The sequence below is a fragment of the Ranitomeya variabilis genome, chromosome 5 (genome assembly GCF_051348905.1).
Source record: "Ranitomeya variabilis isolate aRanVar5 chromosome 5, aRanVar5.hap1, whole genome shotgun sequence".
NCBI lineage: Eukaryota > Metazoa > Chordata > Amphibia > Anura > Dendrobatidae > Ranitomeya > Ranitomeya variabilis.
This window is the reverse complement of record NC_135236.1, coordinates 664,602,434-664,622,674: the sequence shown is the minus strand read 5'-3', so window position 1 is coordinate 664,622,674 and position 20,241 is coordinate 664,602,434. Positions and strand designations below refer to the sequence as shown.

Genomic DNA, 20,241 nt, shown 5'->3' with positions numbered 1-20,241 from the left:
ATCTTACTGATAAATTGGTGGGTGAGAAAATCGGTGCTCTGAAACCCGCATTTTAAGTGGGTACATTCTCGCCACCACTCCATTCACACTATTTCATGGCCCCATTCTTGGGATTGGTGGGGGTCCAAGGCCCAGAGGTTTTTAATATTGATACGGGTCTAGGGAGTTACTGGACCTTGTAGAGACCACAAGCTGGTCCAATTTTTTCTTAAAAAAAACTTTATTAATCTTGTTTTTGTAGCACAAAGCTGTCTCACTACACTAAAGACTGCATGGAAGGGCTCCTATTCTTATCCGCCTCCTGCCGTACATAAACATGGTCACGTGACTAATTTAATGGAGGAGCGGGCGGTATTTTATCAATGGCAGGTCATACATTAAATACTTGACTTCGATGAAGAGGAGCGCTCTATAGCGTCGCTGCGTAATAGACTCCTCTATAGGAACGGGAATAAAGGACCATCTCAGGGACGAGCTCAATTTATTCCAGCAGGAAGCCATCACTAACAAACCGCCTGTTACATATTTAGCAGCCAATTAAGTGTTTTTTTTAAAAAAAGTAAGTGAACCCCAGTTTTCTTTTGAGAATGAGGATCCTTATATTCTGTCTTGACTTCCCAAATATCTGGCAGCTTTGTCGAACAAATGTCCTTTAATGAACTTCTGTAATAGCTTGTAGCTTAGCAACGCATTTTATTACATTGCAGATCGGATGAAAGTGTTTGCAGATGGAGTTACACATAGTCATTTATTCACCCTCTTTTGTGTTTTTTTTTTACATCCCTCCTCTCTGTCCTCCTCTCTTGGCAGAATATACTCTATAGAGACTTGAATTAAAAGAGAAAACATCTTTCTAATGTTAAAGGGGATCTATCACCAGGTTAAAAATGACTAGTTTTTTCTCTTAATTTATTCTCACTACTCCCCTGAGTATTATGTTTTTTGTTTTTTTTAAAAGCGTCATACGGTTCCAGAGATATGGGAGATTTTATTTAGTTCTATTTTTTAACGGTCTTTACCTAGAGGGGCGTGGCTCTCTGGGTAATTATGCAGAGCAGTCCAAAGCCACGCCCCACAGAATCCTTTGTGCCACACCCCCCTTGATAAAGACCGTAAAAACTTGTACTAAATAAAAAGGCCCATATCTCGGAAACCGTATGGCGGATTTACAAAAGAAAAACACTGGAATACTCACACAACCAGCGGGAATGAAATGAGAACAACAACTTCCCCACTTTTGACCCAGTGGCAGGTCCCCTTTAATAATGGTCTATTCACACCTGAATATGACCCGATTTCCACTTTTCTGATTTCGACAAAAATCACATGCCTTACACCCTACAAGTAATCTTAGCTTCCTTAGCATCACTCACACACATGTTATCAGCACTAAAGACCAGATGAAGCTGATGTATTTATACTGTATGTATTTAAGACTAAGTGGTGTAGTAGGAAGGAAAGAAGCTACACATTACAGTAATATAGTTGATAAATTGGCACATGACCATATAGATGCAGATGAAAGTCCCACGGTAGGAATTTCACAACATACAAGTAGATTTACACAGCTCTGCAAGACCTTGATGACGAAGTCAGCTCTGCAAAATTAGCGTTTTTTTTTTTATGCTTGCCGGTTGGTTAAGAATTGCTCACGTATAACAGTTGTACAGGAAGTGCGGTGTGCCTGCTCCACGCCAGGAGATGGCAGGGTTGATCCAGTATTGCAGACATAGGCTGGTAGTAGTGTATATATCGTTTTCCGTGCAGGGAGGTCCGGACCGAGCTGTAAGTCTTCACTCCTCTGCTTACTCTGCGCTCACTTTCATTCCAGCCTGGGATAAATATTACTGGACGGCGTTGATTTCCTACTAAATAAGAGGTTTTAGAGAGTCTATAAAGCTTTCCAGGCCGGCCTAACATGTCTGAGTATTAGTATGTCCTGGATCTATCTCCTGTCTATCGATCTATCTAGAAACGGCTTTCGATAGATTGCATCCTCGTGCAATTTTTCCTTCTTATTTGGGTGGTGAAGGCACATTCGTAAGCTTGTCTAGGTCCATCTCTCGGTACTGTTGATCTTGAATATCGTGAACAAGCATTAACAAGCAATGAAATCACCTCCGATCAGCAAATATGGAGGTCAGCACATCAGGAGTTGTCAAAGGTCATCTCTTTGTGGGGTGTCCTCGTGACCTATTGGAGGTATCTGAGCTAATCAACAAGAGCAGATAGATAGGACTCCTTAGATGTTATACCAAATGTCCTGTATGGTGTCAAGTACAAAACACAACCCCCAACTTAGTTTGCTTTATAAAGGGGGTACTTAACTCCAACTAGTTAGAACCTACATGGGCTCCTTATAAATCCCTTGATCTCATGACAAAGGAACTTCACTCAAACCCAAAATCTACATGTGCTACCACCAGTAACTAAAAAACTGCATCAATTAATAGTTAAAAAAGCAGCATCTGAAGTGTTAAGCAGAAGGAGACTGATTTACAAAAAAAGCCATAGAGCGGATCCATTATTCTTTTTTTGTTCTTTCTTTCTTTTTCTTTCTCTCTTTTTTTCTTTCTCTCTCTGTCTTCCCTCTCTCTTTCTTATGTGCTCTTTCTTTCATATATTTTATCCTTCAAACTATCTATTGTATTCGAACCAGATGCAGAATAGCTGGCATCTCCCCTCCTCTCCTACCTTGCTTTCTCTTCTTTGTCTTGAGTGTTGAAATATGGATGCCAGAAGATTTTGTAAGAGGGGCTATCGTGTCCTATCCCCTTTCATTTTTGAACCGTCCCATTTCAAATCCTAAGAAATAATAGCCATCAGGTGTTCTACGATGGTCTCAGTGGCTCTACAGTGTGAAGGTTTGTGTGGGGTCCATCATACTGTGCGGAGGGCTGAGTAGGAGCCATTATACTGTTTTGGAGGGCTAGTGGGGGCCATTATACAGTGTGATGAGGTGTGGGAGCCATTAAACTGTATGTAGGCGCATTATACTGCATGGAGGGCTGAGTGGGGGTCACATCTGGGGGATAATACTGTGTCGGGGGAGTTGAGGTGGGGTACAGTAGGGTCATCATACTGTGCGTATGGAGGGTACTATGTAGGAATTCCCTGTGGAGTATCATACAGTGTTTGTTGGCATCATACTTTATGGGGGTAATGAAAGGGGAATCTAGGGTTTCAGTAGGAGGAAAATTACTTTGTAAAGGCTGCAAAGTTGAGAGATATGCCGCAGCCATTTTTTTTCAAGGGGAGGGCAATTAGAACTTCTGCTATGGGGCACCATGATTTCTAAGTACACTCCAAGATGTTCCTAAGGAGAGGCTGGCAAACATTCTGCTAATTGGACCATGGCCCCCAATTAGCTACAGTATTTCTACGGAAATCCACAGTAAATTCTACTCATCCCATTCAGCTCTATTTTTGTAATGGGAGTGGATAACTTTTGGTTGTTGGGTATCATAGTTATATTTGGGAAAACCTGGTGACAACCCTTGTTGCCACAGTTTGGTATTTTCTGACGTTATTCATTATTCAGATTAATTTCTGCTGCATAAGTACACAAAATCCAAGATTTACTCTTTATACTACATTTATGTCATTTTATTCTAATCTTTCCTCCTGTTCCTCTTCCCTCATCCGCCTTGACTTGATCTCATGCGCCTGCCTCTTGTCCTGGGGCCAAAGTTGACATAAATCCATCTCCTGCTCAACATTTCAGACGTTATTTTAGTATTACTGGGCTTTATTAAACTAGTGATTGTGGTAGTTTTGGTTATTTTTGGTTACTGGTGGTAGGAAATGCAGTTATGATGGGGTCAGATTGGATTTTGGGTTTGCTGAGGTTCCTTTGTTGGGAGATAAAGGGGTGTCTCGGAGCCCATAGAGGTTCCAAGTAGGTGGAGATAAGGACCTCCTTTATAAAACAAGTAAAGTTGGGGTTGTGTGTACTGTACTTGGACATTTGGTATAACATCAAAGGGGTTGTGTCTATGTGTTCTTCTTTATCCACTCACATAACCCCAATAGGCCAAGAGGATACCCCATAGAGTGGTCACCTGTGAAAACTCCTGATGTGCTGACCCACATATTTGCCAGTTGGAGGTAATTTAATTGCCATGAATATCGTGAAGCAAAGATTGCTAGGAATGCATGATGATCCTGCGGGGTAAATGCACCAATAAGATCCAGAATTGTGAGGCATGGCAATAGACAAGCCGAAAACATGCATTCTTCACACAAATGCTCAAAAAAACTTTGCAAGTTCTCTCCAAATAGAGAAGAACCCTACAAACCTTCCCCAACCATTGGATCTAGAAGGCTCAGCAAAGGCCAGTAGTCGCAATAGTTTAGGATCTTGATACCAAATTGTACTTGGGTTGCTACACCGGTATCCTCCAGGAGCCAAAGTTGTGTGGTTTGGCTTTTTTTAGAAGTGGGAGCTTTGGTTACAGGAGGATTGAGGAACGTTACATTATGACCAAACACAAACCCCTAGACCTTGAAGAAGTACTTCCCCAAAAAATCCTCGTGACAAACTAACGTGCAAAACAAGGAATGAAACAATCGGAGATGCTCAACATTTCACAATGGTATGAACATGGGTACAGAATTATGAAAGTTCCTTAGAAGTTTTCCTGGTTGGAAGCCCAGGCATTCAGAGGTGCTGTCAATCCTAGTAATTTAAGGTACTTTATGGTCAAGATTCCTCTGCTTCTCATTTCTTGGATCTAGAGGATTGAGTCACTCATAGAGAGCCATCGGGCTAACCTTCATACATCCAGAACTAAACATTCATGTATAATGTACTTGTCCATTACCAATTGCCCGGTTCTGACCACTGATAAGAACAGATATTAGATCTTAGTCAAAGCACATAGTCTTCTCCATTAAGTTGGCTGAAGACTGGGCTAGTTTTGGGAGTTTTAAATGAAACATGACCTGTACATTGTCTTACCATTACTGGCTCCATACCGTAGACCTTTACAGCTTAAAAATGGTTGGACCTTGTAAGTTCTTTCACGCCGTCATGTTCAAAGAGAGAAATGACAGAGGTTAGTTCAGTAGGTAGATATAATCTATGTAGCATTGACGTGAAAACCATTGGGTCTACCAAAGGACATGATTTGAAGGCTCCATACTAAACAAATCAAGTGTATCCAAATCTAATAAAATCAATAAGGACTAAAAGATTTTCTAAGAAAAATCTTGGAAAAACCTCTGTATGCAGTTTGAAAATAGTTTGGACACTGCCTTGACTTACCTTGATGGTAATGATCTTGCATTGTAAATTATTTCATGCCATCTTGTTTGAAAGAGAGCAATGACAAAGGTTAGGTCATTTGGTAGAGATCGATCATCTATGTAGTATTGACGTAAAAGTCCTTGAGTCAAAAGAGGACATGATTTGAGGGCAGCCTTGCTAAACAAACCAAATGTATACAAATCCCATAACATCAATAAGGACAACTTTTCTATGAAAAATCTTGAAAATTAAAAAAAAACAACTTTTGATGCAGAGAACTTAATAGAGTAGACCAGTACAGCTTAAAGAATGGTTTGGACATTGCCTTGACCTACCTTGATGGTAATGGTCGGGCGTTGTAATATCGAAGAGAGTTTAGGTCAATAGGGAGAGATCATCGATGTAGTGTTGCCATGAAGACCCTTGGTTCCACCAGAAGATATGATTTGAGGGCCTCCCTGCTAAACAAATCAAATATATACAAAACCCATAAAATCAACAAGAACAGTAACAGCGAAAAAATATAATCTAGAACTATGGTAGCATTTGTTTTCCCAAGCTAAATATAGCTGAGCAGGTTGAGTATTTTCTGAGATGGCTTACGCTTTTTTTTTTCCACTGCCGGAATGAATTGATTCTGTGTTCTCTCCAGGGAGATCTATAGTAACATAGGATATGTTTCCATTCATTCTAAGTGTTACAGAAAACTGCCTTCAAGAGCACATTTGTTTCCAAGGCATCATGTAGCGGGCTAGATCATAGCAATATCTGGTCTGAAGTAGTAAATACTTTTTGGAGATTTTAAATGATTACTTTAAAGAATGAAGACAATGTAGGTTCATGTAGAGAAGACGCTCTAATCATGACTTCAGCAATGTCTGTGCCATGGATCAGGTCTCAGCATTGGTCTCTTATGACCTTGTATGTTGAGCATGAGGTCCTTCCCTACTTCCTACCAATCAAAATTGATCATCTGATATCTCTTTACCTCCTAAATGATTCCCTTTACTTGGCTTTCCAGCACATTCACAGTAAAGGGTAATGTTAAAGGAGATCTCTTGCTATGATCAGAAGATCCAACCTGTTATGGTTCAAGATCTCAAGACCCCTATTCTCATTTTTGGACAATTTTGTTAGATGGTGCCCTTGATCACAAAGTGTTCCCTCTGTAGGAACTTCAAACTATGAGATGGAATCTTTCAGGAAATCTGGCCATAAATGTTCAGTCTCTCTGCAGCACCCCCACAGGTGAAATGGAGCATTACCCAATATTTATTAAAAACAATGAGCTGTCTATGTAATGCAAGATAATACAGGTCCTCCCAAGTGAGAGATGCCCTTGACAACTAAGAGATGAGGACTTTGAACAGTGGAGTCTCTTCTATAAAAAAAAAAAGGTTTTCAGAGATCCTAAAAAGTTTGGATAATAGTAGTTAATAGTGTGAAATTAAAAAAAGAACTTATCTATTGACGATGACTACGTAGAGTTGAGAGGGACCATCACATAAGTCAAAATATCCTTCAATCTAGGAAGGATAGTCCTTCTCTTCATGTCTCTTCATTCCTTGTTGGAGAGAGGGTCCATTGGGCAATCTTTCACCAAACTTATGTTATTGTTGTCGTGCCACCCAATAATAAAAGAGAGGGGACTAGATTAAAAGGGTTGTCCAGGCTAGGGGCTTCAAGTCTGCAGTCACTGTATGTGACGGCAAACTAGTGAATCCTCATAGCGAAAGTGCGGTGTGCACGCTATCAGTATTTTCGGGTGGCGGCAACGGGAGCGGGCGGGCATGTGACTGTTTAATATACAATTTGTATACATGTTGTTGCATGCCGACTAAACGTGCGTGGCCTCGTTCAACTCAAGTGAATTCATCGAGGCTGGACACGTCTAGTCAGAATGTGGCTAGAAGTATGCAAACTGCATACTTGCGGTCACATGACCGCCTGGTCATCGCATCGGAAAATCCTGACTATATACACTGTGCACGTTATAAGTATTCACAAGTTTGTACTTGACTTAAGTTCCAAACATGGACAATCCTTTTAAATTGGGGCCATTGCTAGCCAGGGGTCTTCACTTCTGTGCTTCCATTGGCTCTACCTTAAAATTACTATGTAGATGGAAAACAGCTTCACAGAAGAGTCAAGAATATGTTTGAATATGGTTCTAGCACCAAAAGTATCGGCATGTCATTTTTGAAACCTTCAGAAGCCATTATTAATTAGTGTCTAAGCCACCCGGCACTGATCTCAGAAGATGTGACGGTGTCTCAGGGAGATAGACAGATTACGGAATACACGGTCTTTTTTCACCTGTGTTAGGACATTGTTTTCTAGAATCATTGACATCTTGTGAAAACAAAGACAGCAGCTCTCGTTGTGCCGCTCCGCAATGAAGGTACTCGATAAAAGAAGACAATATTGATTTGCAGGATTTTGTTGAGATGTAGTTAGAGCAACTTCCAGATCTTTCTTCTTAGACAATAATGAATATTGTAATTAAAGGAGATGTTCAATTTAGGCCTAGACTTTGGCCCAAGATCGGGAGAATTTGAAGCCTCCAGAATAGACCAAGTGGATTTAACCTCTCCATACCAATATTGATACCATAAGTGACTTGGTGTCACTCTCATGATCTCCTGAGATCCCAGCCTACCACTTTCGCTTGCACTAATTTTGGAAAATCTATCTCATCATGTATGGCAAGTTGTTGACTGCAAACTAATGATGATGACATAACGGAAGAAATTCGGATCTTCAAAAAGGTTTTTTCCGTGGTACTTGCATATTTTGTGACCCACTACGACAAACGAGGGGTGCCACTTTTCTCATGAAAATTTGGTCAAAATTTGAAGCAAATTTTCATCTAAACTTCAGGAGGACAACAAGATAGTTATGAGTCTGGGGGTACTGCTTCTCTATGTGGAGACAAACAACTGGTGTAGGTAGTCAATGCTAACAGGGGGAAGAAAAAAGTTATAAAAATTGGTTCTCAGGTAGAAAAAAAAAAGAATGCTGGTCCTGTAACTGTTTGACCCTTTAAAGTGGTTGCCCATGGGATCGGTGAGAACTTCTAAGGATCTAAGTGTTGGGTCCATGGCTGATCTCAATGAAAGTGCTTTGGCTATGCTATATACTTAACAACTTTGGCATTCTAACGGGGGCATTTTAGAGCCCCATTCTCGGGAGCATTGAGGTTCTCAGTCCTTGGACCTTAATCCTGTGTCTAGACTAGAACTTGCCCAGTTGGGACCACCCTTAAAGAACAACATGGCCATGGATATCAACCAAACCAGAGTCTTCTCCAAAAGAAAAAGACCACAAAACACCTGTCTTTAGATCAGTGTTTCTCAACTCCAGTCCTCAAGACCCACCAACAGGTCACGTTTTTAGGATATCCTTAGTATTGCTCAGGTGATAATTTCATCACCTGCTCAAGCATCAATTCCATCACCTGTGCAGTAGTAAGGAAATCCTGAAAACATGACCTGTTGGTGGGTCTTGAGGACTGGAGTTGAGAAACACTGCTTTAGATGGATATTCCCTTCTTTTGGTTTGGCTTATATCCCATATTTATAAAATTATAGAATTTTGAATCAAAATTCCTTAGTTGCCCAGAGAACAGGATACCCCACCACCCCACCCGTCGTTGCCTTGTGGTAGATGGGATGGGGCAACTCTCCTAAGCGTTGATTCTAATAGCATGTTGTCGAGTGGATAAACTACACAAATATCAATATGTAATTTTATTTTATTCACGCATTATGTTTATTTAGTTTTCCATTATTTTTCTATTACGATAATTGTGCCTTGTATGCTTCTACGAGAGGCTATTAATCATACAGATTTAGGATTGAAGGATCTGCTTTATTAGGGCAATTTACTGGTGCACTTTAAAGTTATCCAGGCAGTGGCGGTGATGTTCTGTTTTTTTTTATGCTTTGAGTTTGATTGGTTTTTTTTGTTTTTGTTCTGTTAATTACATGCTCACACAAGCAAAGGGATTGTGTGATTGCTTCCATATGCATCTCAAGTACCAATTTATAGCCAGATAAATCCCTTCTATTCTGCCTGAGCCTACGGGCGCACTTGGTTCGGAGGAATAATAATGGTCATATCAAACACGTTCTTGAAGGGTTTTGCTAAAGTTGGCCATAGACTTTGGATTTTAGCGGATCCTATCACATGCTGTCTATCAATGTTATAGGCTAAGTAGCAATGTTTATGTCCCACTCTTGGCCCCATTAAGGAGTGCATTTAATTATACATGGAAATGCCCCCAAAATGAGCAGAACCACCCTCCTTGGTCCAGGGCTTAAAGCGGTATTCCCATTTCCAAGATCTTATCAAAATATCTAATAGGTGTAATAATAATAATATTAGCCAATACCTCCAATTATAAAGGTGGTATAGTTCTTCTGATTAGCTATGTCGCTTACCCCATGTGCAGGACATTGCAGTAGCTTATATATCCATGGTTATGACCACTCATATAGTGACAGCTAGTTAGTTGTTAGTGGTCGTAACCATGGATATCTAATCATATAATGACAGTTGTTAGTGGACGTAACCATGGATACCTACTCATATATTGATAGTTAGTTGTTAGTGGACATAACCATGGCTATCTACTCATATAATGATAGCTAATTGTTAGTGGTCGTAACCATGGATATCTACTCAAATAATGACAGTTAGTTGTTAGTGGTCGTAACCATGGATATCTACTCATATGATGACAGTTAGTTGTTAGTGGTCGTAACCATGGATATCTACTCATATAATGACAGTTAGTTGTTAGTGGTCGTAACTATGGATATCTACTCATATAATGACAGTTAGTTGTTAGTGGTCGTAACCATGGATATCTACTCATATAATGACAGTTAGTTGTTAGTGGTCGTAACCATGGATATCTACTCATATAATGACAGTTAGTTGTTAGTGGTCGTAACTATGGATATCTACTCATATAATGACAGTTAGTTGCTAGTGGTCGTAACTATGGATATCTACTCAAATAATGACAGTTAGTTGTTAGTGGTCGTAACCATGGATATCTACTCATATGATGACAGTTAGTTGTTAGTGGTCGTAACCATGGATATCTACTTATATAATGACAGTTAGTTGTTAGTGGTCGTAACTATGGATATCTACTCATATAATGACAGTTAGTTGTTAGTGGTCGTAACCATGGATATCTACTCATATAATGACAGTTAGTTGTTAGTGGTCGTAACCATGGATATCTACTCATATAATGACAGTTAGTTGTTAGTGGTCGTAACTATGGATATCTACTCATATAATGACAGTTAGTTGCTAGTGGTCGTAACTATGGATATCTACTCAAATAATGACAGTTAGTTGTTAGTGGTCGTAACCATGGATATCTACTCATATGATGACAGTTAGTTGTTAGTGGTCGTAACCATGGATATCTACTTATATAATGACAGTTAGTTGTTAGTGGTCGTAACTATGGATATCTACTCATATAATGACAGTTAGTTGTTAGTGGTCGTAACCATGGATATCTACTCATATAATGACAGTTAGTTGTTAGTGGTCGTAACCATGGATATCTACTCATATAATGACAGTTAGTTGTTAGTGGTCGTAACTATGGATATCTACTCATATAATGACAGTTAGTTGCTAGTGGTCGTAACTATGGATATCTACTCATATAATGACAGTTAGTTGTTAGTGGTCATAACCATGGATATCTACTCATACAATGACAGTTAGTTGTTAGTGGTCGTAACCATGGATATCTACTCAAATAATGACAGGTAGTTGTTAGTGGTCGTAACTATGGATATCTACTCATATAATGACAGTTAGTTGTTAGTGGTCGTAACCATGGATATCTACTCAAATAATGACAGTTAGTTGTTAGTGGTCGTAACCATGGATATCTACTCAAATAATGACAGTTAGTTGTTAGTGGTCGTAACTATGGATATCTACTCATATAATGACAGTTAGTTGCTAGTGGTCGTAACTATGGATATCTACTCATATAATGACAGTTAGTTGCTAGTGGTCGTAACTATGGATATCTACTCATATAATGACAGTTAGTTGTTAATGGTCATAACCATGGATATCTACTCATATAATGACAGTTAGTTGCTAGTGGTCGTAACCATGGATATCTACTCATATAATGACAGTTAGTTGTTAGTGGTCGTAACTATGGATATCTACTCATACAATGACAGTTAGTTGTTAGTGATCGTAACCATGGATTTCTATATCTAAGCTACTGCAATGCCCTACACATGGAGTAAGCAACATAGCTAATCAGAAGAACTGTACGTCATTTCTAATTGCTAATATTATTACACCTACTACATATTGGGATAGGATTTTGGAGGTGGAAATACTCCTTTAAATTAACCCCATCCGTTTTTTTGTCACAGGGCAGCCTTGAATTTTGCCAGAATTGTTTTTTGAAAAATCAAGAAAATCCTGGAAATCTCAGGATTATTCGAAGCTATGCTATCAATTCTGATGCGTCACTTTCATATGTCTGTTTTTGGAAGGGGGGGCAAACCATTGAGGTTTGAAAACTTAAAGTGTAACCGTCCTTTAATTTTTTTTTCCCCCCCAGAAATTAATAGTAGAGGTGAAAATAAGAAACTTTGTAATAAGTCTTATTAGAGAAATCCGATTCTTTTTCTTTCTGGACTGCAGTTTCATTCACAAAACTCTCAATTCATGGGTAAAATGTGTCTGAGATAGGAGATGAAAGTTGGAGAAGGAAGCAGATTTCTCTGATAAGATATATTACAAAGTTTCTTATTTTCTTGTGTTGTTTTCATTTCTGAAATAAAAATTAAAGCGATGGTCACACTTTAAGTATATTGAAAACTACCTATCCTTTGCTGTTTTTGCAGCCTCTTATCCGGCCTGACTATAGCACTTTCTTTCTAGTTTACCAGTTTAGGGGCTGAATGTCGCCTGTGAAATAATCTTAGAAAAACGTGGCTGTTTTCTTCTAAAAACTAGAACATATTGAGGCTGAACTGCATTACCATGCCCAACCTGTGGACAGGTGAGGCGCTGTTATTAGAAACTAATCATGTCATCGAATGCTACAGGGTAAACTTCATGGAAGTTTTTTGGGGAAAAAAAGGGTGACAACAATGTGGGCACCATTACTAGTCCTGTAGTGGCTGAGACCCAACTTTTCCAACTTTTTGAATAGTTAAAAAAAAGTCCCATCATAAAACTTAATGGCGTTTTCGCAGGATAGGCCATTAATGTCTAGTAGATGTGGATCCCAGCTCTAGAGAATGGGATCCTGACGTAAGGAGGCATGGTAAATGTGTTTGGGAACTCTTATAGAAGTCAATGGAGAGAGTCACGCATGCGCAAGTCACGCATGCGCAGTCTCCACCCCATTCCTAGTGACATGACATAGGACCCCCGTTCTCTAGAGAGGTGCAGGTCCTAAAGGATGGCATGTATCTACATCATATTCTGTGCAGTGACTCATATAGGACCTCCTGTTCTGGAAGGTTATGAGTGTGGTGGTGTCAGGCAGCTGCTGTAAAGCACCTCATTTTTATCTTTGCTTGTACGCCATGATTGTCTTTTTATGTATGACTGCGTTACTAGACATGTTTGAAGAACAGGGTGCATTTCCCCAGAGCTTCGAAATCATAGGGTAAAATCTGGCAGACTAAAGAGATGACAGTGAACAAAATTATTACTAAGTAAAGCAAAAAAAAAAAAATTTCTATATTATTTTTTTCTCTCTATTAGGGACTCTCTATTATTAAGAGACATTAGTAATTTATCACAATTCCTGAATTACAAGTTAGAGCCTGGAAAGATTGTGGTCGGCCGGTGTGTAATCAGGCGTGCAGCTCTCCTGCTGTTGTGTAAAATGTGCCCATCGCTGGGTAATGATCAAAAAATACATCTCCTTACTCGTACAAAAAAAAAAACAATAAAAAAATAATAATGTTGCCCAATCACACTTGAGTAATGTAGACTTACAGATGTTTCAATTATTATTTTTTTTACCATTAATTTATCAATTTGTGAGACTAATGGCGCACATACATCTACAGTAAGTGTATTATACGTGTAGCTAAAAAGCTGTAAAACAGAAAAAAAGATAAAAGCAAAGAAACATATAAGGTAGTTTATTAAAATAATTCTAAAATGAAAAGAAAATTAATGAAACTTGTATACTTTGCTGTAAAAGTTTTTTTACGGTCTATATTCCAACACAGGCTTTCAACTCCCTCCAAAGGTTTTCTATGGGGTTGAGATCTGGAGACTGGCTAGGCCACTCCAGGACCTTCATATGCTTCTTACGAGGCCACTCCTTCGTTGCCCTAGCGGTGTGCTTGGGATCATTATCGTGCTGAAAAACCCATCCACGTTTCATCTTCAATGACGATACATGGCCCCATTCATTCTTTCATATACACAGATCAGTTTGCCTGGTCCCTTTGCAGAGAAATAGCCCTAAAGCATGATGCTGCCACCCCCATGCTTCACAGTAGGTATGGTGTTCTTTGGATGCAGCTCAGCATTCTGTCTCCTCTAAACACGAAGAGTTTTGTTTCTACCAAACAGTTCTACTTTGGTTTCATCAGACCATAGGACATTCTCCCAATACTCTTCTGGATAATTAAAATGCTCTCTAGCAAATTTCAGACGGGCCCGGGCATGTACTGGCATAAGCAGGGGGACACGTCTGGCACTGCAGGATCTGAGTCCTGGCGGCGTAGTGTGTAACTGATGGTAGCCTTTGTTATGGTGGTCCCAGCTCTATGCAGGTCATTCACTAGGTTCCCCAGTGTGGTTCTGGGATTTTTGCTCACCGTTTTTGTGATCATTTTGACCCCATGGGATGAGACCTTGCGTGGAGCCCCAGATCGAGGGAGATTATCAGTGTTCTTGTATGTCTTCCATTTTCTTATTATTGCTCTCACAGTTGGTTTCATCACACCAAGCTGCTTGCCTATTGCAGATTCAGTCTTCCCAGCCTGGTGCAGGGCTACAATTTTGTTTCTGGTGTCCTTCGACAGCTCTTTGGTCTTCACCATAGTGGAGTTTGGAGTGTGACTGTTTGAGGTTGTGGACAGGAGTCTTTTATACTGATAACAAGGTCAAACAGGCGCCATTACTACAGGTAATGAGCGGAGGACAGAGGAGCCTCTCAAAGAAGTAGTTACAGGTTTGTGTGAGCCAGAAATCTTGCATGTTTTAGGTGACCAAATACTTATATTCCACCTTAATTTGCAAAATAAATCTTACCAAATCAGACAAGGTGATGTTCTGGATTTGTTTTCTCATTTTGTCTCTCATAGTTGTGGGCGACCTATGATGTCAATTACAGGCCTCTCTCATCTTTATAAGTAGGAGAACTTGCACAATTGGTGGCTGACTAAAAACTTTTTTCCCCACTGTATATGTGTGTATATATTTGTGCATGTATACTTATGTGTGTCTGTATGTGTGTATGTGTATAAATGTGGGTGTACATATATTTAGGTGTGTGTATCAGTGGCGTAAATGAAGTCCGATGGGTCCTGGTGCAAAATTAGAACCTGGGACCCCCCTACACATTGGTAAAAAAATATAGGCTCTTGTAGCATTCAAAATCCTATAAAGACATGTGTTTGCCCTCCCCCCATGATTATGTAATAATTTCCCCCATCCTGCTATATATGTCCCTCATCCTGGGCCCCATCCTGCTATATATGTCCCTCATCCTGGGCCCCTTCCTGCTATAAATGTCCCTCATCCTGGGCCCCTTCCTGGCATATATATCCACCATCCTGGATTATATGTCCCCCTTCCTGGCATACATGTCCTTCATCCTGGGACTCATCCTGGTATATATGTCCCCCATCCTGGTATATATGACCCCTATCCTGGTATATATGTCCCTCATCCTGGGTCCCTTCCTGGTTTATTTGTCCCCCTTCCTGGTATATACAGTATGTCTACCATCCTAGAATATATATCCCCCTTCCTGGCATACATGTCCTTCATCCGAGGACCCATCCTGGTATATATGTCCCCCATCCTGGTATACATGTCCCCCATCCTGGTATATACATCCCTCATCCTGGCACATATATCCCCCATCCTGGTATATATGTCCCCCATCCTGGTATATATGTCCCCCATCCTGGTGTACATGTCCCCCATCCTGGTATATACGTCCCTCATCCTGGCACATATATCCCCCATCCTGGTATATATGTCCCCCATCCTGGTATATATGTCCCCCATCCTGGTATATATGTCCCCCATCCTGGTATATATGTCCCCCATCCTGGTATATATGTCCCCCATCCTGGTATACATGTCCCCCATCCTGGTATATATGTCCCCCCATCCTGGTATATATGTCCCCCATCCTGGTATATATGTCCCCCATCCTGGTATATATATCCACCATCCTGGTATACAGTATATGTCCCCCATCCTGGTATATATGTCCCCCATCCTGGTATATATGTCCCCCATCCTGGTATATATGTCCCCCATCCTGGTATATATGTCCCCCATCCTGGTATACATGTCCCCCATCCTGGTATACATGTCCCCTATCCTGGTATAATATATCCCCATCCTGGTATATATGTCCCCCATCCTGGTATATATGTCCCCCATCCTGGTATATATGTCCCCCATCCTGGTATATATGTCCCCCATCCTGGTATACATGTCCCCCATCCTGGTATACATGTCCCCCATCCTGGTATACATGTCCCCTATCCTGGTATAATATATCCCCATCCTGGTATATATGTCCCCCATCCTGGTATATATGTCCCCCATCCTGGTATATATGTCCCCCATCCTGGTATATATGTCCCCCATCCTGGTATACATGTCCCCCATCCTGGTATACATGTCCCCCATCCTGGTATATATGTCCCCCCATCCTGGTATATGTCCCTGTTCTGTCCCTTCATAAAAAATAATACAAAATTCTACTCAGTTTCCTCCGATCCTGACGGATCCTGAGCATCCTGTTTTGCTGCCGGCGCAGAGGCCAGCAGCAGACATTGGCGTGCCTACTATGTCGACACATGACGCCACTGCCATGCGACATGCAACACGCTGACATCCGCTGTTGTGTATATATGTGTATATATATATATGTGTGTGTGTGTATATGAAGTATATGAATATATATTTATATATTTATCTGTGTTTGTGTATATATATATATATATATATACATCTATGTCATTATAAATTGGTGTGTGTATATGCAAATATATATAAAAGTATAGATACATGTAAGATACTTACTATATATATATATATATATATATATATATATATATATAATCAATTAGATCTGTAGAAAACTGTAATTTGTGTAGATAACAGACCAATCATGAGTGTAAAGCTCCAGTTTCTAGGAAAAGTATAAACAAAAAATATTGTAAAAACCATAAAAAAGAGCAAATAAACTCATTTAACAAAAGGAAAAACAAAAGAAAAAAAAAAAACAATGAAAAATGAAAACTCAAATACAGAACACGATACTAAAAGCCTGAAATTACAGTAAAATAAAAAATGTCCTAAAACGTAACAACGAAGAACATTCAATAATGCACTAATATAATAATATTAAATAAGTCACATAGTTCAAAAAAGTGAAATAATACACTAAAATAATAAAAACGACGACTATAATAAGCAGTAAAATAATAGAATTCCATAAAATCGAATCCCCAAATTGCACTATACACCAAAATAATCAGTCGTAAGTATAGTAATGAAGTAAAATAATACGATGGACTAAAATAACGGCATAAAATATAACGCTAAAATATAAAAATAAACTCAAGAAAGCAACAACAACAAAAAATATATATATTTTTTAAGTTGTAGAATTTGGAATTCTCCACTCCGCTAATATCCAGGCGTAAAATGGGAATAAAATCTGAGTTTTTTTGTCTGAAATCAATGGCACAACAGGGAGGAGGATGCCTCGGATTGTGAGGCTTGTGCTCTCGACAGGCGGCTCAGCTGGAATCGCGCAGGAACACAAACCCTGGTGGTTAGGAGTAAACGCTGCACTGTTCATGTCGGGGGATCAGAGCGGCTGCCCTAAATGTGCCCGGCTGGGGTCGTTTCATCCGGGGGACGCTGCTGTGGGATGTGGGGGGCTTCCTCCGGTGTGGGCTGCACTTCCTCAATCCCCCGTCTTCTGCTCGGAGCATGTAAAGCCTAATGAAGTATCGGAGCCAGATGGTGCACGCTGATACGTGCAGCGAAATGTCCCCTTTGTGCCGGCTCCGGTAGGTGGTGCGGGAGGAGGTGCGTGGAGACGTGTAGGAAGGAGGGTGCTGGTTTTTCTTCTTTTTTTTTTATGGTTACTTGAACTCACCCTTTTTTTTTTACCCTTTCTTTTTGCCCGGCAGAAGCTGGCGGTCCGGAGCTGTCCTGTGGAAAGTGCCAAGCCCATCCCGCTCATCAAGGCACCAAACAGTCAGGGGGGCATCGCCATCTCAGTCGTCCCGGCCAAAGCACCCGTCACGATGGTGACCGCACACCTCAATGGCCAGAAAACAGCGGCGGCCTCAGCACCGTCATCGGCCAACAGCGCCGGACCCCCACAGACAGCCCCCATTAACCTACAGACAACCAGCAAGTTGGTGGGGGGCACCTTAAACATGGCAGCGAGGAGAGTTTCGGAGATGCCCCGTGCCCAGGTAAGTGACTCTATTTTTTCGTTGTGCAGGTAAATGCCATCTTTTGTTCGCTGTTATCAGCCATGTGAGGCAGGGGGCTGACTGCAGTGTTCATCAATGGGATGAGTTATAAGAAATCCTCGTGATCGCTGCCGGGGGGAGAAGAAAGGAGGCAGAACGCGCTCACCTCTGCGCAGGAGCCTGTATGCAGCCGCTCGGATGTAGCAGAGCCGGGCTGGTCGTGTCCTCATCCCGTGGTGATGTTACGTCTGATCCGCTGCGTGTCAGTATATAAGGCTCATATCCCGCTCTATCCTCACCGTACACTGCGAGTCACCACTAGAGGTCACAGGAGAGCAAAGAAGCGCTGCAGCATCCAGAGAATGTATCTCTATCCATCCATCTATTATCTATCTATTATCTATCATCTATCTATCTATCTATCTATCTATCTATCTATCTATCTATCTATTATCTATCATCCATCTATTATCTATCATTTATTATCTATCCTCTATCTATTATCTATCTATCTATCTATCTATCTATCTATCTATCTTTCTATCTATCTATTATCTATCATCCATCTATTATCTATCTATCATCTATCTATTTATCTATTATCTATCTATTATCTATCTATTACTAATTATCTATCTATTATCTATTATCTTTCTATCTATCATCTATCTATTATCTATCCATTATCTATCTATCTATCTATCTATCTATCTATCTATCTACTATCTATCAATCTATCTATCTATCTATCTATCTATCTATCTATCTATCTATTATCTATCTATCATCTATCTATTATCTATCTATCTATCTATCTATCTATCTATCTATTATCTATCTATCTATCTACAGTGCTGGTCACCATTATTGGCAGCCCTTCATTTTTTTCATAGACTGTACAATCTTCAGAAATAAATGGAAATGTACCATCGTTATAGCCTCAGGATTTTGTAATTAGTGGTCCAGAGTAATATAACAATAAAACATTGTTTTTCAGCTTAAATGTTGCAGTTTGAAAGACGAAGCAGAATAAGCATCATGTGCAGCAATAATGGCACCCCTAATTAATACTTGGTTGCACTCCCTTTGGCATTCCTGACAGCCTCCAAACGTTTCTTGCAGCTATCTATAAGCTTCTCGCACTTCTCCTCTGGTGTTTTCTCCCACTCTTCCTTTGCAGTTTGTTCAGGCTCTTGAATGTTTGCAGGGTTCTTTTTCACAATGGCAGATTTCAGCTCACCCCCAAAGATTTTCAATGGGACTGAGGTCAGGACTCATTGATCCCCATTTTAATACAGTCCATTTTTCCTTTTTCAACCATTCCTGTGCACATTTAGATGTGTTATTTGGGTCATTGTCCTGCTGGAGGACCCATGATCTTTGACTTAGTTTTCTTACACTGGGTACAACATTTTGCTCTCTAAATCTCTTGATAATTCTCTGATTTCATGATTCCTGTGATACGGTCAAGGCCTCCAGGACCAGACACAGCAAAACAACCCCATAGCATTATGTATCCTCCACCATGCTTAACTGTTGGTAGGGTGTTCTTTCCTTATAAGCTTCAGTGCGCCTTCTGTATACAAAATGTTGCTTTGCAATTAGCAAAAAGCTCTGTTTTTGTTTCCTCTGTCCACAGAACATTTTCTCAGAAGGATTGTGGTTTGCCAAGGTACTCTTTGGAAAAGATCAGTCTTTCCTTTCTACGTCTTTTCTTCAGCAATGGTTTCTTCCTTGGCCTTCGCCCATAAAGCTCTGCTTGGTTTAGTGTGCGGCGTAAGGTTGGCCTTCAGGTCTTTAGATGCTTGACAAGTTGTTTTTTTCAGCATTCGCACAAACCTTAGAAGACATCTTTTGTCAATTTTCCTCTTTCCCCCATGTCCAGGTAGGTTTGGACGGTTCCATGCTTGGCAAACTTCTTAATAACATTGCACACAGTTGAAACTGGGATACCAAGGTCTTTGGAGATGGCATTATGCCCTTTTGAAGTCTTGTTTTTGCTAATATCAGTTCTGATGTCCTCAGACTTCTCCTGTGTCTTCACCATTGTGACAGAGGAACAGAGCTGACCATGTGGCTTTTTAAAACACTGAAGTCCTCATTCATTGGCTAATTCATGTCACATGGCCACCGACAATTAATCACAGGTGATTCTCATTTGTGATTTACCAATACGACTCGATTGTTTTTTGTTTTACCTTATTGTTTATTGTTTGCTCTTTTGTATTTAATATGATGAGTGCTCTATAGAAAAACTGTTTCACTTGATTCATT

General features: G+C 40.2%; 1 protein-coding gene across 4 annotated transcripts in view; it reads left to right on the top strand.

Annotated features, from left to right (window-relative positions):
* The window catches only part of PHF21B (PHD finger protein 21B), an 84,323-nt gene that overhangs the window by 14,595 nt on the left and 49,487 nt on the right, over positions 1–20,241 (top strand). For 3 of the 4 annotated variants that reach the window (XM_077266620.1, XM_077266618.1, XM_077266619.1), the window contains exon 2: positions 17,677–17,967. In XM_077266620.1, coding sequence (XP_077122735.1) covers positions 17,677–17,967 — 291 coding nt within the window. Of the gene's footprint in view, positions 1–17,328; positions 17,554–17,676; positions 17,968–20,241 lie in introns of those variants that run through there. The other variant, XM_077266621.1, reaches the window with a different exon arrangement.